The sequence below is a fragment of the Periplaneta americana genome, chromosome 12 (assembly GCF_040183065.1).
Source record: "Periplaneta americana isolate PAMFEO1 chromosome 12, P.americana_PAMFEO1_priV1, whole genome shotgun sequence".
Taxonomy (NCBI): Eukaryota; Metazoa; Arthropoda; class Insecta; order Blattodea; family Blattidae; genus Periplaneta; species Periplaneta americana.
This window is the reverse complement of record NC_091128.1, coordinates 72,392-97,679: the sequence shown is the minus strand read 5'-3', so window position 1 is coordinate 97,679 and position 25,288 is coordinate 72,392. Positions and strand designations below refer to the sequence as shown.

At 34.1% G+C, this 25,288-nt stretch overlaps 1 protein-coding gene across 2 annotated transcripts in view; it reads right to left on the bottom strand.

Moving 5' to 3' along the window:
• The window catches only part of LOC138710097 (LIRP-like), a 46,674-nt gene extending 21,694 nt beyond the window's left edge, over nucleotides 1-24,980 (bottom strand). Inside the window, exon 1 of one of the 2 annotated variants that reach the window (XM_069840719.1) lies at nucleotides 24,780-24,980. In XM_069840719.1, the coding sequence (XP_069696820.1) occupies nucleotides 24,780-24,956 (177 nt within the window). In that variant the 5' untranslated portion in view covers nucleotides 24,957-24,980. The remainder of the gene's footprint in view (nucleotides 1-24,779) is intronic. The other variant, XM_069840720.1, reaches the window with a different exon arrangement.
• Nucleotides 24,981-25,288: the final 308 nt, after the last annotated feature.

Sequence of the window (25,288 nt, the reverse complement as noted above, 5' to 3'; positions counted from 1 at the left end):
GGTTGAGGTTTTTTCCGGGATTTTCCCCTCAACCCATACGAGAAAATGCTGGGTAACTTTCGGTGCTGGACCCCGGACTCATTTCACCGGCATTATCACCTTCATTTCATTCAGACACTAAATATTCTACATGTTGATACATCGTCGTAAAATAACCCAATGAAATACAAATAAAAATAATGTAGAATAAGGCAGTTAAGTCTCAGGAATTGTTGTGATTGCTGGAAAAAGTGCAAAACCTCGCTAAGTCCTGCGAACCAAAATTGTCAGGAATATAATAAACTGTTCTGTATTAAATTTGCTTGACATATGAACAAAAATATGGCCCATAAAATTATCCCAGAATCGTGTCACATAATTTTATGAAACATGCTTTTGTTCATACACCAAGCAAATTTAATAGAGAAGAGTTTCATTGCATTCCTAAAAATTGTGGTTGTCAGGAGTTACGAGGTTTTGCACTTTTGCCAGCGCCCTACTAGTACGGACGAACTGTTGACCACACACGTGTTAAAAGTGATGTTAACTCGTTCGTAGGTTTGGTGCGCCCGGCCTTGTAGAACACGAGCAGTTCCCTCTCTACCCACAGGATTGCCAAGTCCGTGAGCGACATAGCTTCAAAGCGTCAAGTGCAAAAATTATTACTGCATTTATTTTTGCGTGATCGTTATCCCCAAAAAAATGTTTTCTGTAATGAATTTTAGCTTAAAAAGGAATACATCAACAAAGCAGGCATGAGTCCGAAGCAGTTCCGGATGGCGGCGGACGGAATTGCATTGCTGGCGTGCGCTGGTGCAGGATTGTTGCTCGCTTTGGGTTTGATAATACGGACTTTTAATTCATTTGATAGTTTTTGGAAATGCTATGCTTAGCTTTAATTACCTATAATTTTGGAGAGTGAGCAAAAGTTCCATAGATACAATGACTAGTATCCTTTTATTTTTATTTTTATTTGTCTAAACGTTTTCTATGAATTTTGTTAGCATGAATTTTATTTTATTATTTTGAAAGGGAAATACCTTTCTAACGCCCAATACTTAAAGCGTATCTCTCTGCCTATGCACAGCATTTTCATCTTAATTAGCCTACGGAATAGAAATTTCATTTTTGTTTTGTACCGATAAGCTGCTATAATTTAATGTGTAACACTTTTATTAAGCCGCCAATGCTTATCTACTACAATAGTCGTTTACATGAGTAAGGTTTTTACATGAACGTTTTCGATAGGTACTATTTTTTTGTATCATCTTCAATGTTTCACACACAACGTTTTTCTTATTCAAAAATGAAGTTAATAATGTTGTTAACTATAAATATTGGGAATTCCAGTCTTCGTTTTGGACTATTTAATAATAATTATAATTTAAAATGTGAATGTGATTGTTAATGGATTATTAACAGTAATCCACATAGATCATTGGATGAATATATTTTATTACGAAAAGGAAGTTCACAGAACACACACACCAATGGCTAGGTTTTCAATCATTTATAAACTTAATTTATAATTATAATGCATCTGAAGATGATACAAAAAATAGTATGGAAAACGTTAATGTAAAAACCTTACATGTAAACGACTATTGTAGTAGATAAGCATTGGCGGCTTAATAAAAGGTTACACATTAAACTACGGAATAGAGTTCACACTCAGTGTAAGTTGGAAGATTATCTGAAGTAATGCAACATACTTCTACAGGGGCATCATTTTTATTTTTACTAACATCTTTAATATTAATCTGGCTATACCTTTGAATTAACGGTTGAAAACCGGAAACGCTGTTCGCTACCCCCTTCCACGACTGGACTGGAGTTCGATGATACTGGCGTAATATACAAACAAATCACTTTACTAGGTATAGGAGGGAAGAAAAATAGTTCATCCATTTACATAAACTAGGAAATATCGCAATTTTGAGTTTGATAATTTTCATTAGGTTTTTGTTTAATCAAAAGACGTAAAATCTGAACAGAATATTTCATTACGTCTATAGCAATAATTTTCAAAATATTTAAAGGAATTCCAAAAGACTTAAAACATTCAAATGAGAATTTTGGAATTGTTCCCCTTGCTCCGAACAATAGGCCAAGTACTTCAGTCTGTCCTTGTATATGATAATAATATCTAAAGTATTGAATTGTAGGGTCATAGATGGTCTTCTTTTCTTCATGTACTGCTACAGGTTGTTCAACTGCAGTTTCAAAGCTTACGGTGGGATTGATAATAATTGCTCTGTCATTTCTTCTATCAGTGGCAATGATGTCAACTCGCCGAGAACGTCCATCTTTTGCAAGGCAGTGGACTTCTTGGTGAACCTCGTAGAAGGAAGGAAGACTTTTAGCAATAAGTTCTCGTATTGAATGGTGTCTAGTATTCCGGATGAGAGTTCCATGTTGGCAGAATCCCAGGATGTGGGGTAAGGTTTCTATCTCAGTGCAGTGTCTGCACTGGGAGCCATCCTGGCATGGCACGCACGTTTGACACTTGTCCTATCATTTTAATTGCCTCTTTCCACTCGGATACAGAGAGACCATCCCTTGTTTTTATCCAACGGTTAGCTGGCGTCTATTCCTCAAATAATGCCACACCTCTGCATTTCAGCTTGAGTGTGCACCATTTTTTGTATTCCTCATCTCTTAATATATTTATCAGCGTTGTACTAGTTATTTCTTCAGTCATTGCAAGCAATTGTTCTCTTTTTATGCCCAATTTATGTGGGGAGCGCTGTCAATGACAGGAAAGAGAACTCAATCGTACTGTGTACCACAGTATTGCGAAATAGTCACTGAAAAATTTGGCAGTAGTCGAATGGTTTACTTTGCTTCTGAGAATTGCTGAATATGCCATTTTTTGTTTAAGAATATTATGTCCAGAATATGCAATTTTTAGGAAAATATTGCGTGCAATGTAAATAAATCTTAAAATATGCAATCATAATAGCTCCTGTTATTCTTACGCTGATGATACGGTGGTGATTTTCAGCGGTTTAACTTGGGAGGACACTTATAAACATGCCAATGTAGGTATAAATTTGATCAAAAACTGGCTTGATGCAAATTTGCTATCTCTAAATATAACTAAAACTACTTTGGTGCCATTTTCTTTAACAGTCTCTGGATTGAACAAATTGAAACCACTTTCTCATTTAAAATTAATAATCCTCAACTCATTTTGTAAACTCTCTACAACCTGTAAATGCCCTTGCCTGAAAGCATCTGTAGATGTGAAATACCTGGGAATTATTGTTGATCAGCACTTGAAATGGGATAGACAAAACACCTTTTTATGTAACAGGATCCGTAAAACAATTTACAAATTTGTAAACCTTCGCCATTACTTGCCTACTCATGTATTACGTTTGGTTTATTTGGCTATAGTTGAATCTGTTATCCAATATGGCATAACTGGATGGGGAGGCATTACAAAAACTGCTCTTTTTCCTCTAATTATGTTGCAAAAACGTATAATCGAAATTTGTTTGAAAAGGCGACGGGATTATCCAACAAATTTGATCCATTCCTAATTGAATGTTTTTAGAATTTACCAAATTTATAAATACTCTTTAATGAAATTCTATCATAAAAATAGAATGAAATTTGTATCTCAGCCACATGATCATAATACAAGACGAAATGAAATTCTTAAATTAGTTGAATCTAAATGTTTCACATCTGCTGCTTTACTACACAGTACAAATTATGGTCCACGTCTATATAATTCGATAATAAAATTTCATCCAGAATTGACTACTTTAAGCAATGAAATTTTGAGATCCAGAATTAAAAAATTTATATTACAGACTTCCGTGTATTATATTATGTACCATGTATTGTAATAGTAATATACGTTACAAGAGCGGTATGTTGACGTTTTTTTAATTTCCGAGAACATGAAAACAAACATACCGCTCGTGTATAGTACATTATTTTGTGCGAAGATCGTTTATTACATACCTGAAAGACGAATTTCTAATTAGTTGCAATGAAATCTCCATGTTGGTTTCTGTTTAATGACGGCGACTTCGGAAAACCTAAATATCTATCTTCAACATTGTTGCTATAAAATGTTTTCTGTGTTTATTATACTCCAGCAGGCCGTGACATACGTCTGTCTTTTTTTTCCCCCAGTCTATAAATGCGAACTTAAAACAAACGGTAAGGTTATGTAATGATTTATTTTTCATTTTAATATTTTAACAATATTATTTATATAACATATTGCAGTAATAACATCGGCATCTGGAATCTTGTTGATTTTTTCACGGCTTCCTTAATGTTACTTGTATCAGGAATGCAATAAGTTTCGTGGAGTTGTAGACTTTACTTAATTTTTGCAAATATTTAAAAACAATAATTAACAGTGCAATTTAGGTGAAAATGCAGTGGTAAGTTTCCAATTTATAATTATTACTATGTTAAACGTCTCTAAAAATAATATGTTAAAAGCCTAAAGCAGTAAAATGAATGTCGCGCTTAAGCGGTAAGAAGAGGGAAATTGTTATGTGTGTTACGTTGGGAATACTGAATGTGATATTTCACACTTACCGCGTATTGGTTCTGTGCGGAAAACAAGCAAATACGCACGATCTCGCACAAAACAAGTTTATTTCTATCCTAAGTGTATTTTTCTATTTTATCTTGGTTACTATATCAACATGACCTGCACTAATTATACTACTAATAATAATTTAATATTAATCCATCAATCTCAACATCGTCTCTTTTTTCACTCAGTTATTACTAGTATTATTATTTACTAATTTTATTATCATCTTTATGTGAGCTTTTTTCTGAAGTATTTTGTCTACAAAGTATGTATATCTACGTAACGGAACTGTCCCCGAACACGAGCCTTGCTCTTTCGGGGTATTTTAGTGTAACGTTTTTATGTATGTGTTATTATTAAATGAAATCTAAAATCTAAAAACATATGCACTAACGAATTTAATGTGTTTCAATAATAATAATAATAATAATAATAATAATAATAATAATAATAATGGCTTATCTAACCTGGCTGAGTTAAGGCCGTAGGGCCTTCTATTGTCATGATCAGGGAACGGATTTATATGGACTAAAAATATATGAAATATGTAAATATATATGTAGTTATTTTTACCAAAATATGGAATTAAATATGGATTTTTACCAAAATATGGAATTAAATATGGACTTAAAATTATAAAAAAATGACTATGTACGTTAAATATTGGTACATTTTAATCAAACTAAACAAAAAATATAATGGACGTACCTTATCTTCCAATGTAGTTTCAACAAAACACAATTTTTATTGTCTGTTACCATAACAATAGGTTACAAACATTTCTTTCAAGTGCTGAAAAGTGAATCTTCTTCTATTGTCTCTGAGGATAGATTTATACTGACTAAAAGAGCGTTCGACGTCACAAGAAGTAACTGGTACATAATTCAATTTCACAATGTCTGCTGGGGATAAGTCCAAGTTAATCTTCACTGTTGATTCACCACTCATCACAGCAACAACCTTTTGTAGTTCTTCATATCCAGGGTTTTTTGAAAGTACAGTGTCCACCTTAGCTCTTACTGCATCTGCAACTTTACCTCTACCACGATTCAGTTGTTCCACAGTACTATTTATAATTTCAAAACTTTCAGATAGTGAAAGGTGCCTATTTTGGAGACTTTTGAGCGTTTTTATGATGCATGAAAATGTATGCTGAATGTGAGCTAAGTCATTCTTCACACTTATGTCACAGGTAACTGTTTTCGCAGTATCAATTGAGACTGCATCTTCAGAGTCCAATGCAAGGAGAACATTGTTAATAGAGTCTATATGTTCGGCATAATATTCAACTGCTTCTAGCCATGTACCCCATCTAGTTAAAATTGGCTTTGGTGGCAATGGAATTTCAGGGTACATTTCTTTCAACACGTTAACTCTACTGGGAGCTTTGAGAAATACTTTTTTCACTGATGAAATCAACAAATCTACTTTAGGGAAATTGTCTCTGACCACTTCTGCCACACGATGAAATGCATGCGCCACACAAGTAAAATGAGTCAATTTAGGATATACAACAGATAATGCTTGTCCAGCTTTGACCATATAAGGGGCAGCATCGCTAATAAAGAATAACACATTATCGTACATAATACCCTTTGGCCACAGGATACCCATAGCTTCGTTGAACAGTTTAACTATAGTTTTGTTATTGCACTTTTCTAGAACATCACAATGTAAAAGAATTCGTTCAGAATATTGTTCACTTAACAAACCGATAACTACATTACCAACAAGTCTACCTTCTTTGTCGGGAGTCTCATCAATGGAAACCCAAATTGAACTATCTTTAATTTCATCTCTTATCTTCTGTATTGTCTCATCGTAGATGGATGGAGCATACGTCTTCCTAAGTGTTGACTCATCCGGGATTGTATGTTGAGTATATTTTTCAAGGAATTCCCTGAAGACCTTATTCTTTAGTTTGTAGAGAGGAATATCAGCAGAGATGAGAGAACGGCACAGGTCGATGTTAAACTCAGATCTTACATTCGATGTTGTTGGTTGTGTTAAAAACAATTGTCTCTGCTTGGAATTTAGTTGTTTGTTGGCCTGATGTTTACTAGTTGTAATGTGTTGTTGCACCAGGAACTTTTGTGTAGATGATACTGCACACTGACACAAATTACAAAATAATATTTTATTGTCAGTTGATAAACCATCTTCTTTAAATTCTGAAATGTAACTTGTTAGTTTTGATTTTAAATTGACTGAATGACGTACTTTTGGCATATTTACCGTCTTTATAGTATGATTTACAAAACTGAACCTATGTGTACTCTGACTGGCATTTAACTGTTGAGCTGCACAACTGAAGTCTGTTAAAAATTTTAAATTAAATTAATACAGTTTTGTAACTTACTTTCCCATTGTTGATAGGACTGCTAATTTTCAAATAACTCTGATGTTAAAGGGATTACTGAACATGTGTTTAAATCTCTATTGTTGAAATGTATTTTTAAAAGTTAATGGAATTTTGTTTTGTTTTATTGTTAAACCTAATATAATATGGACTGTTTTATATGAAATATGGAAAATATATGGAAATTAACGAAAATATGTACTAAACTCTAAAATATGGAAAAATATGGAAAATAAAAGTAGGATTTTTCAACCCTACACATTGTGAAACATAAAGATAATGCAAAATATAAATTATATTAGCTTTATAAGTAAATATGTATTTACATATAAATCCTTTCCCTGGTCATGATAAATCGAAGAACATCATGTTTGCATAATTATTATGTAAGATTAGTTCGCATGCAATATACATTTTGCATATAAATCCGGGTTTTTAAATGGAATAATGCGTCGTGGTGGATAGCAGACTCTCGCACAGTATTTTCAGAGCATTGAAGTTGTTGGAGGCCTTCTGCAGACGGAATGGCGGTACTGCTGCACTCCAAGTATTTCCGTTTTGTGTGCCATTATCCTGCCCCCCTCCCCCCGCGCCCTCGCCCACACTCGACCGCGTGTGCTGAAAAAAATCTCGCAACTCGTTACGACGCGTGCAAGGAATGAGCGACCGACTGACTGCACATCTCCAGCTTGCTGCATGCTGTAGTCTGTGAAATGCAATTGAGGAGCAAGAACATAGCACTCGAACGCGGGTTCGATCCCCGGCGTTGACTGGAATAGATATTTATAGTGCCCGAGGTCGCAAGATATGGGGTTTTCTTCCGTTCCCTTCAACACTTCCGTCATATCGCTGAATTTTATGAAAGGTAGGGATGAGACGATATTAGCTCCCAATCATGGTAGAAGAGCTCGACCTTGATCACGAGCGCATAGCGCATCCACTACGTAGCGTCGCAACGTACTGTCCGTTACTCAGAAGACGAGGGGCAAGAATGTGACCTTCTTGACTATCGCTGCTGATTATTATAAACATCGCTCAGATAAGCATCCCAGTAGCCAGGTTATTACTGTGCAGGAAACATGAGTAACAATGCGTATGGAAATTAAAGCTGAGTTGAACAGAAGAGACCTAATGTTTCCGCTTACTGCAGTACAAATATTGACGTGTTGTCGTACGTTATCTGTTCACATCCCTTGCCCCTCAGTCCGCTCTCGTCTTCTCCTGAGTCACCGACAGTAGACACAAGGATGTACAGTATATGCACATGCAGCGAATAAAGGCACCAATTATTACAGTAAAGGTTGGTTCACAATAAACCGGGAACGAAAACCAGAATGAAAACGAGAAGCAGAGGACATGAATATGAAAATGTTTGATTCGCAATAAACCGAGAACGTAGACGACTATGCATATCGATATGCATGTCAATAACGATATGTAAAGTCGATATTACGCATTCTGATGTTATTTGTGTATAATTGACCAATGACATTCTCTCATGAGTACAATGCAGCCAACATAAACACAGGTTAACCAACTTCGAAATTTCAACTGAAACATTTCATTAGGTACGGTACTATAAATATGCCCATGCATCTTTATTATCACAACCTATTTTAAGTCTACCATAACGTAAAATAATTAGAGAAGAAACATTTGTAATAGAACAAAAATGAACACAACAGTAGTTATTGAATTGAAGCATGAATATGTAGTGTGTAATACAACAAATACAGTAATAAAATATGATTCGCTTCCGATCGGTGTTCAAAGATGCAGCTATTGAAAGCCACGTATTCTCCTTAATTTTCTCATCTTTATACGAGGCCGCCGCTTATCGTAAACATGAGGATTTTCCTCAACACTCAATATTAGAATCTCATCAAATAAAACTTGCTCCATGATGCACAGCACAGAACAAAATAATGCATAGGTTATGTCACGGTCTTCTTGCTACAAAATATACGACGACAAAATAGCTTTTAGATGGCAATAGAATGAATCTAGTGGGCAGTGATCGGAAACGTGAATGCCAAAGTTGAAACTTGGCCAACTCTCCGTTCCCGATCCCGGGCTCCGGCAAGCTTTTCGTTAATTGTGAATGCTCACATTTAAATGTATACATTTTAACAATTTTACCGTTTTCGTTTTCGTTCCGATTCTCGTTTCCGGTTTATTGTGAACCAGCCTTAACTTGCGTTACTAAATTTCTGGCTATGTAATAGGGCTAATTATTCATTTGTTTAATATACATGTACATATATAAACAAATCGCAAAGAGAAGGGGTTTTTTAGGAACAAAAAGAGAAATAGGAAAAGTTAATAAATTGTATGTAAATACTTCACTTCATTGGTTAGGAGAAACTAATAGGGTCTGCCTGCTCGACGTGTGTGATCTCTAAGTACTTTTGAGTATTTGTTGAAAAAATAATAATGACAATATTGATTGAAATACAGTATATTGATTGTGTGATTGTGAAAATGTAGTCCTTACTCTCCAGTCGTGATTATGTAATGAGTTTTCTTAGAGTGATTTGTGAGATGCACGTAACACGAAAAAACAAATTGATTGAATTAAGATATTGAGAGCCATCGTAATTTTTGGGGTCAATCATTTAAGGGGATATGTATGATTTTTAAAACTTCCACAATTTTCGGCCAAAATTTGTGTAAAGATATGTTGTTGTTATGTATTGTGGTGAAATTGTCTTTTTACCTTTCTTATCAACAAGAACAAGGCATTACAATCACAGCTTAAAGTTCTTCTAACATTTTAAAAGTAAAACCTTATAACCGAAACACGTGTGGATTCAATAGAACCAGCTGAAACTGGTTCAAAATCAACATCAACTCAGAAGCCACTAGCTGGAGTCTTGAAGTGGTTTAAGTCAATTAATATAGTGTACTGGCTTATTAAGTTACAAGCTTTGTCAGACAAGATGCAGGGGGCCGTGAATATCACAAATGGCCATTATATAAAATTCCTTTCGGCCGGACATTCAGAAATCACACGTAATCGATTATAGTTCAGAAACCAGAATCCATGAGATAATAATAATAATAATAATAATAATAATAATAATAATAATAATAATAATAATAATGCAAAATCGATTTATCTACGAAGTAAATTTTAAATTTATAAAGATGCATTATGAATAATTAGGCTAATTGAACGGAATGGATTCAAAATGTGAAGTTATCATAACGAAACTTTTCACATCATTTTTAAAGCATTAGGTACTGAATATCGAGATTAGAGGATGGGACACTTCGAAGTCAAGTTGAATTAAAAGAACGTAGGTCTGTCACATTGTTATTAAGTCCACAATCCATGCCCATACTCATCTTCGAGTGGAGAGATCAATAGTATCAATAGTGTTTATTTATTTCCGAGACCTGCAGTTTCATTTCCTTGTGGAATAATTAATGCTGAGATAATGACATCAGTGGCACATAACCTATACGTAACATTTTCACAAGAGAAATTTAGAACTTCAAAGTTAAACCATCTTTGAGTCTATATAGAGTACTCAAATTTGTAACACATATTCTTGAAGAATGTAAGATTATTTGTAGAAATCTTAACTGCTTAGAGCCAATACTGGCTAATGTATTACATTTCAAACTCCAATTGAGAAAATTTTAAGAAATTGATTCACCTTGTTCTTCCCGTGTGATCTTCATAATACACATACTACGTGTGTTTCACGTTTTGGGGGGAATGCTCTGAGTATATAATAGCATTTCTATATGCCATCCTTGTCCATTCTCCTAATGGCTTACAGTACTGTACATTGTATTGATGGGATCTACTGTTCCTTTCCCTACACGGCTAAATTCATGCTAATATTTCAAATTATTTCAGATCTTTTTAAGGAAACATATTTTTCTCAAGCATTCCCGACAATAATATATATATATATATATATATATATATATATATATATATATATATATATTTACAATTTGGGGTTATTGACGTATTTTTCACAAACTGACGTACCTATTTTTGAATTACTACCATCTTCGTGTTCCTCGTGACAAGCTTACAACCTCTCTATAACCAGGCAACATACATTTGAAAATGCGCAGAAACATCTCTTACCGGTCATACTGGAGTGGGGATTAAGTCATGTAAAACAGTGACGTCATGCGCGACTCGACAACGGTAGAGCAACATTGGCGTATCTCATTCAATACGAACTGTCGTAAACAAAAGAAAACATCTAAAGCAGCGGTGATCAAAACTGATTACACACGAGAGACAGTCTATAGCTCATTCACAATGAAAATTAAACATAACCGTAACATAAACACAGAAGTTTGCGGCCAGGCTACCAAGTGGGATCATTCACAATGATTCACATAAGCATTGACATAAACATTACCGTAAGACGTTAACATGGAAGTTTGCAAACTCCAAACTTTCATGCTCATGTTTACGTGATTTGCAAACAGAACACAATCGTGGAGCGCTGAACTATACGACAGAATATGACGAAGTGGCGTCGTTGTTATGTTTCCATGGTTACCAAGTATGTTTGCTGTTATGTTTATGTTCCCATCGTGAAAGATGGTATGACTTCTTGATTTTACTGTAACGTTAAGTTAACGCTTACGTCATGTTTAATTTTCATTGTGAATGAGCTTTAAGGCTCATAACGTAAGCGTTAACTTAAGAATGTAAACGTTACGGTAAAATCAAGAAGTCATACCATCATTCACGATGGGAACATAAACATAACAGCAAACATACTTGGTAACCATGGAAACATAACAACGACGCCACTTCGTCATATTCTGTCGTATACTTCAGCGCTCCACGATTGTGTACTGTTTGCAACTCTGGTAAGCATAAGCATGAAAGTTTGGAGTTTGCACGTACTATTCAATCAGTTTCTCTATAATAATAATAATAATAATAATAATAATAATAATTTATTTATTTAGAATATTAACGTACAAAACAACAGCACAAGGCCAATTACAGTTTAGCACAAGATACAGAACAAAACAAAACAACAAATGATGATGAGAATGAATGATAGAAAATGGCAGTGAGATGAAATACAGTCAATATAATAGTCAACATTAATAATAATAATATTAATAATAATAATAATAATAATAAAGAGATTAAGGGTGTTTGAGAATAAGGTTCTTAGGAAAATATTTGGGGCTAAGAGGGATGAAGTTACAGGAGAATGGAGAAAGTTACACAACGCAGAGCTGCACGCATTGTATTCTTCACCTGACATAATTAGGAACATTAAATCCAGACGTTTGAGATGGGCAGAGCATGTAGCATGTATGGGCGAATCCAGGAATGCATATAGAGTGTTAGTTGGGAGGCCAGAGGGAAAAAGACCTTTAGGGAGGCCGAGACGTAGATGGGAGGATAATATTAAAATGGATTTGAGGGAGGTGGGATATGATGGTAGAGACTGGATTAATCTTGCTCAGGATAGGGACCGATGGCGGGCTTATGTGAGGGCGGCAATGAACCTCCGGGTTCCTTAAAAGCCAGTAAGTAATAATAATAATATTATTAATACTATTATTATTATTATTACTACTACTACTACTACTACTGCTACTGCTACTGTCAGTATTGTTATTACAATTATTATTATTATTATTATTATTATTATTATTATTATTATTGTCATTATCATAATAATTATTATTAAATAAATAACTAGTAAATGACTGATAATAGTCATCAAAAGCTTAAAAAAGAAATTAAAATGGACGTATAGCGTAGTAATTATTTTATCCTTCAAGAGAAGATGTAGGCCTATATATTCAGGCAGGTATATAAGAATTATGGTAACACTTGCTGATAAATAATAATAATAATAATAATAATAATAATAATAATAATAATAATAATAATTTATTTATTTATTTATTTCGAATATTAATGTGCAAAACAACAGCACAAAGCCAATGACAGAATAATAATAATAATAATAATAATAATAATAATAATAAAAATAATAAATAATAATAATAATATCTGTTATGCCTGTATAATGCCCTGTAATGTCGCTTCTATATACTAGTACTAATTGAACCGTTGAGCAAAGCAACATATTAAGTTACATTTTCTCCGACAGAACAGCGAATAAATTCCTCTTCCCATTCTGTACGAAATCTTCTGTTCCTGCTAAAGACAGAGGTTTTTAGAGCGACATGGTACCGACACTGCTTACCTTTAGTGCGTGAACGACAGAGAGCAATGCACAGAAAACTCCCCTTACCAGTATGAATGTCTTTGATTAGACGATTTAATCACTATACCCAGTTTGGTCACCGCTGATCTGAAGAATTTCCAACAAGGTGTTCAGGATATAACCCCTGCTTTCCCTACGTACTGGCACCATTTCAGTCTCAACATCAACAGATCTCAAGTCCCTCGCTGTATTGCATGCAGAGGATTAAAATAAGCCTCGTCATCATTTTGAGAGATGATGCTGAATCATCAGATGGAAATGATGTCAGAGAACTTGAGAACACATGAGGAGGGAGATACAAAAAATATTCTGCACTCCTTTACATTTCAGGTCGTGCTACTAATCTCCACATTTATTCACCAGACACCGATATTTTTGTCCTTCAACTCAGGTGGTCACATTTTTCCCCACCAGATAGTACGTTTGCCATAGGAGTTAGAGCTAATACGAGTTGTAGAGTTCAATCGTGTATTTTCAAGTTTAGGGTTTTACAAATGTAAGTGTAATGTTAGATCTTCAGAAGGAGATATTGCTCGATTCTTTAAAGTTATCCTTCTGGAAAGCATTCAATATTGAAGAAGGAGAAGCCCTTTAGGGTTTGGGAAGATTTGGCTGTTCAGATAATTTAAATGTGAAGATCAACAACGGATAGAGTGATTCATTTGTCAAGTCTGCTCCCCAAGAACAAGGATTTCGGACATTGGTCAACTGTGCTGGTGGGCGATTACAAAAATTAACTGCAAAATGAAACCTGCCACTACAAAATCCTCTCTTGCATCTTAAGGACTGTTTAACAGGTGATGGAGTGGCGACACGCTGATCAACAATACCCACATCTTCAGTGCCGTCAAAATTTGATTGAGAGTTGTCAGAATGAACATTCTCCTACTGAGTACGCCTGCATGTGCATCGGAATCGATATCACGGCTGGCACGTTGCAGGACGCTGCGGTGGCGATGACAGCAATGACTATGATAAACTGTTGCACTCGGAAGATGACTTTTAAAACCTTATAACAGGTATTGTGGTAATAAATAACTATTATTTTTTTAGATATAAATCAAGCTATTATTTCATGGTTATTAAACTAGTCATACACATTCAGCGATATCGTAGAAACGGTGGAAAATATAAAAAATGCATACGAATCTTTTTATTCTCTGTCTTATTAGGAATAAAAAAGTTCATTACGGCAATTGTCGCAGAAGCGACCAGAAACAAATTATGGAGCAAAAGGAAATAAGTGTCTGTAATGTCGTTTATCTTGAAATGATGACGTCACACAGACCCTCTGTCACAGATTCAGACAAAACACCTGGTAGTACGTGATTTTGTGACTCATAAGCTGTAATATTCAGTAGTCATAGTATTCTTTCATTTAAAATCCCACTAAATAGCATAAGCCCCTACACTATAAGTAAGTAAATAAATAACTAAATAAATAAATAAACAAATAAATGAATAAGTGAATAAATAAATAAATGAATAAATAAATAAATAAGTAAATACATAAATAAAAAAATAAAAATAAGTGAGTGAGTAAAAAATAAAAAAAAAAAAATAAATAAATAAATAAATAAATAAATAAATAAATAAATAAGTAAATAAATAAATAAATAAAAAATAAGCGAGTGAGTAAAAAATGAATAAACAAATAAATAAGTAAATAAATAAATAAATGAATAAATAAGTAAATAAATAAATAAGTGATTGAGTAAAAAATAAATAAGTAAATAAATAAATATATATATATATATATATATGAATGAATGAATAAATAAATAAATAAGTGATTGAGTAAAAAATAAATAAGTAAATAAATAAATATATATATAAATGAATTAATAAATAAATAAATAAATAAATAAATAAATAAATAAATAAATAAATAAGTGATTGAGTAAAAAAATAAATAAGTAAATAAATAAATATATATATAAATAAATGAATGAATAAATAAATAAATAAATAAATAAATAAATAAATAAATAAATAAATAAATAAATAAATAAATAAATAAGTGATTGAGTAAAAAATAAATAAGTAAATAAATAAATATATATATAAATAAATGAATGAATGAATATATAAATAAATAAGTGATTGAGTAAAGAAATAAATAAGTAAATAAATAAATAAATAAGTGATTGAGTAAAAAAATAAATAAGTAAATAAATAAATATATATATATATATAAATGAATGAATAAATAAATAAATAAATAAGTGATTGAGTAAAAAATAAATAAGTAAATAAATAAATATATATATAAATAAATGAATGAATATATAAATAAATAAGTGATTGAGTAAAGAAATAAATAAGTAAATAAATAAATAAATATATATATAAATGAATGAATGAATATATAAATAAATAAATACATAAATGAATAAATAAATAAATAAGTGAGTGAGTAAGTAAAAAAATAAATAAGTAAATAAATACATACATAAACAAGTAACCGAGCGAGCGAAGGAATGAAATTGGGACCATATAAAATGCCAGTGGTTCAAATACTGAATAACCCCGATTGCAACATCAAAATTAAATTTTGTGATTAGTTTCTGCAGTCTGTACATGACAGGATTGTGAGCCCAGAACTAATATTTTTTTCCTGACGAAGCGTGTCTATATTTTGTCGTAGAACTACGAGGTGGATGAAGGGCGCGTAAGGAAGTGGTCAGAGTGCTTGGTACGTAGAACCAAGGACCCGGCTTCGATCCCCGGCGCCGGAGCGAATTTTTCTCCTCAAATATTAATTGTCAACATTCCAGAGATCATTCTGTAGGACAAATTAATAAATTCATAATATTCTTTTTATTTTTGCAAATATTTCGCAACATTATAAACAACTGCCCTAGCATTGCTTTTCAATACACAGCACTTATTATTCATTCTTCACCTTAATTGAGATTTAATGACAAATAAGGAAATATTAAGTATATAAAAATAGATACAGCAATACGTTTTCAGAACTTGGGTTTCAAAAGGAGGTAAAAGGAAATTTTAAACAAATGGAAGGAAATTAGTTACTACAAACAATTATTTAAGATTAAAGACAATTCAAAACACTAGATACGAAGATGGATAAGGAATAGATTAATATGAAATGAAAAACTCAACTTAAACCTGTAATTTATGCATACTCAGAATCACAAAATACACGAAGCGGCTCTGAACCCCACCACTACGTTCTGCGCAGTGCATATAAGTGGTCTGTGGCGCAGGTTCTTTTCTATCTTGTACACCATAGCGCACAAGTGATTGGCACGTTACGAAGGAAACCCTGCATATCGTCGTTGTTCCTGCAATAACTCCTATGTGACATGTTTATCGATTTTCAAATTTTTGTTCTATTAAATAACTTAAATACTGATACAGAAAATACTAACATCTCCTATATGTAATTTTCTTTCTTTCTTTCTTTCTTTCTTTCTTTCTTTCTTTCTTTCTTTCTTTCTCTCTCTCTTTCTTTCTTTCTTTCTTTCTTTCTTTCTTTCTTTCTTTCTTTCTTTCTTTCTTTCGAAAATGTAAGAATTCGCAATTCCCTATGCACGGCTGCCATAGGATGAATAAATGTGTTTTTTCCTCCTTACTTACTTACAAATAGCTTTTAAGGAACCCGAAGGTTCATTGCCGCCCTCACATAAGCCCGCCAGCGGTCCCTATCCTGTGCAAGATTAATCCAGTCTCTATCATCATACCCCACCTCCCTCAAATCCATTTTAATATTATCCTCCCATCTACGTCTCGGCCTCCCTAAAGGTCTTTTTCCCTCCGGTCTCCCAACTAACACTCTATATGCATTTCTGGATTCGCCCATACGTGCTACATGCCCTGCCCATCTCAAACGTCTGGATTTAATGTTCCTAATTATGTCAGGTGAAGAATACAATGCGTGCAGTTCTGTGTTGTGTAACTTTCTTCATTCCCCTGTAACTTCATCCCTCTTAGCCCCAAATATTTTCCTAAGCACCTTATTCTCAAACACCCTGAACCTATGTTCCTCTCTCAGAGCGAGAGTCCAAGTTTCACAACCATACAGAAGAACCGGTAATATAACTGTTTTATAAATTCTAACTTTCAGATTTTTGGACAGCAGACTGGATGATAAGACTAAAAAATTGTCTATTTTGCACATAGGAGTTATTGCAGGAACAACGACGATATATCTTTGTCACGTATCTACGAACCATCTTAATATTATGATCTAGGTGCTCATCGTTTTCTTTGTACTGTTACATCCACATTTGCTTCAACCATGCATGTGTGATTTCTTTGGCGTAAGGCTGAATTTCGTATTGCGGAACTTTGTATCCAGTTTTGGTACGACACAGTTTCACGGTATGGTAGGCTTACTACAACACACGGAAACGTAACAGTGAAAAAAATTCTGAAATTTCGGACATACTTTAATTTAACAGAACTCTTTTCTTTGTTCGGCCTTAATAATTTAATGGAAGTGCATTCTTTGTAGGAGTGATTTTTTTTTGTACTGACGGATGCCCAGATATGCACGTGGGATTTCTCCGAGAATCGGTTCTGTGTCTTGTCATTTACAAAAGAGTTATACAACTTCTGACCCGTTTAGCGTTTACTCTGTCAAGTTAATTAATTCTATTGCATACAATAACATATATTGAGATGAATGGCCTGTGGACTGCAGGCTGCTTTCCAAAGTCTGATGTAACGTAGCCATGGCAACAGCTGCACGTGTCGTATTGTATCCCGTGGATATCTCGATGCGAGGCAATGTTCTTATTTCGTGAAGCAGACACTCTTTCCACCGCTTTCAAAATATGGTGTGGTAAGGGAAACAATACTAAGTTTTAATTATTATGTAAAATTATTTTTTCTTGTATACTTGATATGGTGGGTATATTTTCGTATCATAACAACTTAAGTTAAATAAACTAAATTTTATCAGCAGGGAAAATGCATTCACAAAATTTTGGTTATGAATATTTGATAGTTTCTGACAGAAAAGATGCTCTTTTGTCGTCAATTTTTTTCATTATGTTTTTCATATTCATTTTTAAAACCGATTCTTCCAATAAAAGTAAAAAAAAATCCATGCTTAATATTATACTCTTTTAGCATCATGATTAAATTTTTCATGAAGATTCATGGAGAGTTTACTTTAAGTTAACACAATCAGACTAGCTATGGTACGCACTACCCAGAGCTCTTGAACATTTACGTTCGGAAAAGTTCTGCAGTAGTATTTATATTATTCACAAAGAATATAAAAATTGTAGTATTCACAGCAATAATATTGTAGCAGATGCAGAATAATCCACTTAACAAGTTTCATCTTTCAACTGTCTTACACATCACTTCAGCTTTATTAATTTCATAAAAACTTGATATTAATATTTTATGTAATTTATAAAAAAAAGAAGGAAACAAGCCTGTAGGGGGTTCGATTCCCGCTTGGGCTGACTTGGGTTTTTTCCGAAGTTTTCCCCAACCATAAGGCAAATGTTATGTAATCTATGGCGAATCCTCGGCCTCATGTCACCAAATATCATCTGGATATCACCAATTCCATCGACGCTAAATAACCTCGTAGTCGTTAAATAACTAAGTAAAAAAACAAGCCTGTAGGTCATCCCATGTCAGTTGTCATTGTGATATCCTCTCGACTGTGGAGGTCAGGTATCCTTCATATGAAATAAATTACTTATTCAGGACATATTATTTCAGTTATGGTGACACTGTAAAACTACATGGACGTAAGAAGAGGGCGAAAGTCTCGAAAATCACGACGTTTCGACGAATCCTCTAGCAGCGGCCAGTGCTGCGATAGGCCTTTGTAATACACACGAGTTGATGCACAAGGAGTTGGTTTCGAAAGGGAGCTTTGCGTTGGGAACGAGACTGCAATTTCAGTCAGATTCTTGGATATACAGAGTGGTTCAAAGGTCTGGAACCATATAAATATCTTCCATATGCTTCATTTTCGATTACTATAGGTGTTACCAGTATTTGTCCCCTACTTTTTCTAGTGTTCTTAAATGATCTTGCCCCCCTAATAAAAGATGTAGGTCATCCCATATTATTTGCAATGACACAAGTATAGTAATTACAGCCAATAACTCCAACACATTTCAATCTTCAACAGAGGAAATTCTCTTCAAAATATGTGACTGGTTCTCAGTCAATAAATTAGTATTAAATTGTAACAAAACTAACATCATTCAATTTAAATCCTGTCCAAATTCAACCTCGCAAATTTCTAGCGCAATAATTAACAATAGATTCCTATTAGAAACAACAACAACAACCAAATTTCTTGGCTTAAAAATCGATAATGTGTTAAATTGGAAAAATCATATTAAAGAAATTATCCCCAAACTAAATTCAGCATGTTTTGCTATTAGATCTATGCAAAAGATAGTAAATATCAATACCTTAAAAACAATATACTTTGCATACTTCCACTCGGTAATGAATTTTGGAATAATATTCTGGGAAAATTCCACAGATAGTAACAGTATATTTCTATTACAAAAAAGAGTAATTAGAATAATAGTAGGTGCCAAATCTAGGGAATCGTGTAGGACTATTTTCAAAAAACACAAATATGTGTTTATTTGTACTTTCAATGCGGAATCGAACCATATTTTTTAAAAATATTTTTTCGTGGGCAAAGGTGTCTTAATTAAGAAAAATATAAATTTCTCTATTTCCATAAAAAGTAAGGAAAACTGTTTACATGTCAATATAAACTTTAACTTCTCAGCATCAAAATAAACCATGATTTTGATCATTGGGTGAAAGGGTTTCGGAGCCACAACAGTTTAAAAGTTGCTAATTTTATGAAGATACGATAAATTAAAATATTTTTAAATTAAACACTATGAAGTTTCGGTGCCTCAAACTTTGCACAAAGCATTGTATCATAGTTGTCTACGACAGAAAAAGTTTCATTGTATTTAAAAATTGCAAGGTCAATTTTCTCTATATTTCGGTCGATTTGAGATGGAATAGCCCGTATGGAAGATATTTATATGGTTCTAGACTTTTAATTCACCCTGTAGATGAAACAAAAGACATGAATGTAGCTGGTGTAGATTAGATAAGATGCAAGCAAGAACAGAAGTTAGAAACGCAAGGAAGGACTTAGCGTAAAGATGCAAGCAGAAGTTAGAAACGAAGATATAGGCCTAGTGTGTGTGTTTCAATGTGGTACCTACGTCTTTGTGCACGATGGAGGCAGAAGAGGATTAATTCATGATTGATACTTTATACACACAACTCCCATTCCCAGGAAGTAGGGTGAGATGATTGGGAAAAGCTACTGTGCCTTTTCAGTAGAAATTATCCACAACGGTCACACGAATACCAACAGAACGCCTCCGACTGGCTTCCCTCAGATACCGAAGGCACAGAGAACATATCCTGTTGGTGAGGGACTTCTTGTGTCACTGGTGCGCCAATTTACTTCACTTTAGCACGAAGCCGTAATTTTTATAACGTATAAATGAAGTGGTAGAGTAAGAAAAATAAAACAACTCCATTTCAAGCGAAATCGACACAGAGGATGCGAGGGGCTAAGACTCCCGACTTCACAGACAATAATAATAATAATAATAATAATAATAATAATAATAATGTTTTATTTTCGCTGGCAGAGTTAAGGCCATAAGGCCTTCTCTTCCAGTCAACCAGCCTTAATCAATACAATATATAAATTTAAATTACAAATATTTGCTCTCCACTTAAAAGGTTCTCCAGCAATATTCTTCACTACACATTTATTTAAATTTAGATAAATCTATAAGGTAAAGTAGTAACTTAATTTATGAGCTAATTTAATTCAATGAATTATAATTAATTTAATATTTGAAATAGCTAGTAAAATAATGAAAATTTAATATAACCTTACTAGGACTATGTTACAGGGAGAATACATATATTTCTATTTATATAATGAGAATATTAATGTAATTGTCATTAGAGGTTTTGTAAATCTATTTAGAGAAATTAATGATAATAATAATAAGAATGGACAGATGTTAGTTTCATTATAAGTAACACATATTAATCAGCAATTCATCTGTTAAGTAAGAATTTATGTAATTTTGACCTAAATGAAGTTATTGTCCAACAACCCCTTACATCACTCGGAAGCGAGTTCCAATCGGCATTAATGACAGTAGGAATGTTAGTCCTACGTTCCCGCCACCTTTACCCCCCGAGTACCACGACCCGCTCACTCCCCAATTCTTCGTAACATAACTTTGTTGTCATCTCAGTTCCCACCTTCTGTGACAGGTCGGCTATATCGCGAGGAAAGAGCGTTAAGAGGCAAACCTCTGAGAGTGGAAAAACACCTTTTGTTAAACGATAATACAAACCACAGCAATCCCAACTTGGAGATTTGCCGCTGAAACCAAAACTTGAGACTACAAAATAAGGTGGCTCGTGTTATACTGTACATAGTGGTGACTACTCTGTTAGTCATGACTTGGACCTTCCATATGTAATGCATGCAGTCCAAACATTGGCTACAGCAACCTACATTAGTGAGCGATTGAGTGAAAATTAACTCACACGTGACAGTGTCCTTCCACCACAGCCTGAGGAGACCGTACGATCTACTATAACACAGTGCTGCATGCTGAGGACTTTCCAATAAACATTCAGTTTTTCAACAGTAATTTCACTAGAGGTCTTGATTTATCTAGAGAAAATCAAAACTCGAGTGGGATTTAATTGACTATTACACGATTAGAAGAAAGTATATAAAGATTAGAAGTAACGAAGTACTCCAATACAATAAAATATTAATTGACTGACGAAAATACAACTGTCTTCAAATGTATTATTGTACCATCTCAACATTATGCTAGATGGCAATAGTGTGTTATTAGTTGTTATCTTGTTATCAGTTGTGCCAACTATGGAATCTTCATTGAACTCTGTGGACGGTTACTAGTCAAGAAGGCTTTGTAGATTCAATTTAATTTTTATTAAAACATTTGCATTCCACTTCAATTATCCGGATCCCAGTAATCAACGTCACTTGACAGATGATTTTCAATAAATCTTAGTATTAAACAATCTCTGATACGTGACTATCCTAGATCATATATACTAATATATACTTATTATATATACTTATATATGATCTAGGGTGACTATCCATAATATCATATAGCAGAAGCTATAACAAACATAATCTAAATAATAGAAACAAGTGTTAGAAAAGTTTTAATTAGGGATGATGAAATAAACAAGAAACGTTTTAATTAACGATGATGAAATAAAAAATAAACATGAATAATTTTAAAAGAAACAATTATTGAAAGTATAATTTTCAAATTTGAATGTTTTAGTGGTTGGTGGTTCAGTTGATGTTATATTGGAGGTGTGCGTAAAAGAAGTGAACTCGTTGATGTACATGGTGTATCCCTAAACTTATTAAGGATTTCCGAATGGTGCTCTTCATATATGCACAGTGATCTTTATTAATACTTGTTCTTGAATGCCAATCCGAGTCATATTTGAAAGTGCTGTGCATCGACTGGAGTGGTTTGTAATTTTCTGTTTTTTGACGTCCAGACCAGTGCAGTTTGAAATGTTGGCAAACAAAGAAACAAATGCTAGGTAGTGATAAAAATAAACAAATGTTAGGGACGCGATAAAATTAAACAAATGCTAGGGACGCGATAAAATTGTGCAATAAGCAGCCTGATTGGTTGAAAGACGTCCTCTCGTACCGTTTTATTGGTCAAAAGTAGTGTGACGTAGTAAAAGTGTAAAGGCCCATTCACAACGAAAATTAAACATAATCGTAACATAAACACAGAAGTTTGCGCCCAGGCTACCAAATGGGATCATTCACAATGATTCACATAAGCATTGACATAAACATTACCGCAGTGGCGGTGCGTAAATAAGAGCACAAGAGCACGTGAACACCTTGTTTCCATTAATGCACGACTAGTTTTATTATTTGATATCGTATTGACGTAGTGGGGATGTATAATATCAGAATCGAGTATTTTAAACTTCCCGCATCTTGCATAAACTTCTTATGTAAACTTGGCAACATCCGTTCACGTACAAGCCGTGCTCTTTTCGAGTTGGTTACAGGAATTTCACGCATGCGCGGGAGAAAATTGTCTTTAGCTGGCCGCTTATGACTCGTCAAGAGCACAAAGCGTTAAGTGAACATGATGAGTACCTATCCTACAGATGTCAGGTCCATCGATGCCTGTCGTTCACGTGCTATATCTCGAGGAGGAAATTTAATAGCCTGTAGATGTCATCATCTGACTGTAGGAACGTTTACTTACATGAATGTGTGTACAGTGCTGCTACGAGAGTGTAGTTTGTGAATTACTATACTTCAGTGTCGGCATAATAGCATAGTTTGGCTTTCAAACACGTGCTGGCTGACTGTGGCGGTGGTATGAATTTAAGTATCTGTATGGCAGTGTATAATATTTAAGAATAATATTTACTGGCATGTATTTATAGTAATCTATGCGAGTGGGATTACAATACTGGTATAGGCTATAGCGTATCAGTGTGTTGTGAATCAAAATATATTACTGAACGCGTTTGTAAATAACGAGACCATGGTATGTATTCATTTTTAACAAACGTAAACAGTGAACTCTGTTCAAGTAATTTTGAACAGTAAAGAACTGGGTAAACTGTCTTACCAAGAAAAATTGGAAATAAAAAGACTGAGTTTCATTATTATTATTATTATTATTATTATTATTATTATTATTATTATTGTTATTATTGTTATTATTATTATTATTATTATTATTCTTATTATTATATGTTGTTTTGAATTTATATACGGTTTTTTTTCGATAGTGAAACATTGGAATCATGACATTTCATATTAGACTAAACGTACGATTTCAAATTCTCTTCGATTTTGGAACCACAAAATTGTGAACACACATAATATTTTATCACGAGCCGCCACTGCATTACCGTAAGACGTTAACATGAAAGTTTGCAAACTCCAAACTTTCGTGCTTAAGCTTACGTGATTTGCAAACAGAACACAATCGTGGAGCGCTGAAGTATACGACAGAATATGAGGAAATGGCGTCGTTGTTATGTTTCCATGGTTACCAAGTATGTTTGCGGTTATGTTTATGTTCCCATCTTGATTTTACAGTAACGTTTACATTTTTAAGTTAACGCTTACGTTATGTTTATTTTCATTGTGAATGAGCCTTAATAGTCAACATAATTTAGTTTCATCTGCAATTTTTCAAGTGTTTGTACCTCCTTTCTTCTGGTTTTATGGATGTCAGGGAGCCTTAAGAAGAGCCATGGTGACACTATTCAAATTGTACATAGACGAAAGGTCATGAGACCATCACCTTGGTAACAAGTCATACAGTGAAAAAGAAGTAAACCTCAGAGCCTTGGTACGACCGAAAGGAAGATCAGTAGAATAGAATGAAATGTTTAATGTTGAGAACGCCAATTGGGGAATGGTGAGTCCGCTGAGAATACAGACAGCAGACGTGCTACCTCACGCATCGCGAGAATACAGACAAGCGGAAAACGAAAGAAATGAACGAAGTTGAATGCGCTGCAGCTTGGAGGGATGCAATGTAATAGTAATAATAATTGTTAAAGAACTCACTTCGCTCACCTTGTCTGGTCGCTGCGGTCCCCAGCGCGCGCCCCGCGTCTGGAGCTGCCCTACTCCAGCGACGGACTGAACGAACACCACGGAGCCGACGGCACACGCTAACCGCCAGTCCCTCCCCCCGCCGCCGCCGACTTTAAGTGCTTCGCTGCAGGCGACAAGTAGTAACATATTCACGTCACCTTGTTGATCCGCAGAGCGCAGGGTTGGCAAATACGGAACTGTCACTGGTTCGACCACCAGCAGTGCCAAGAACTATTTTCTTCGCCGTTAATTTTATTCCCTGCACGTGTTCAACTGCACATTTCACGAGCATCAACGTAAAGGCTTGTTCACAATAAACCGGAAACGAGAATCGGAACGAAAACGAAAACGGTAAAATTGTTAAAATGTATAACTTACATTTAAATGTGAGCATTCACAATTAACGAAAAGCTTGCCGGAGCCAGGGATCGGGAACGGAGAGTTGGCCAAGTTTCAACTTTGGCGTTCACGTTTCCGAT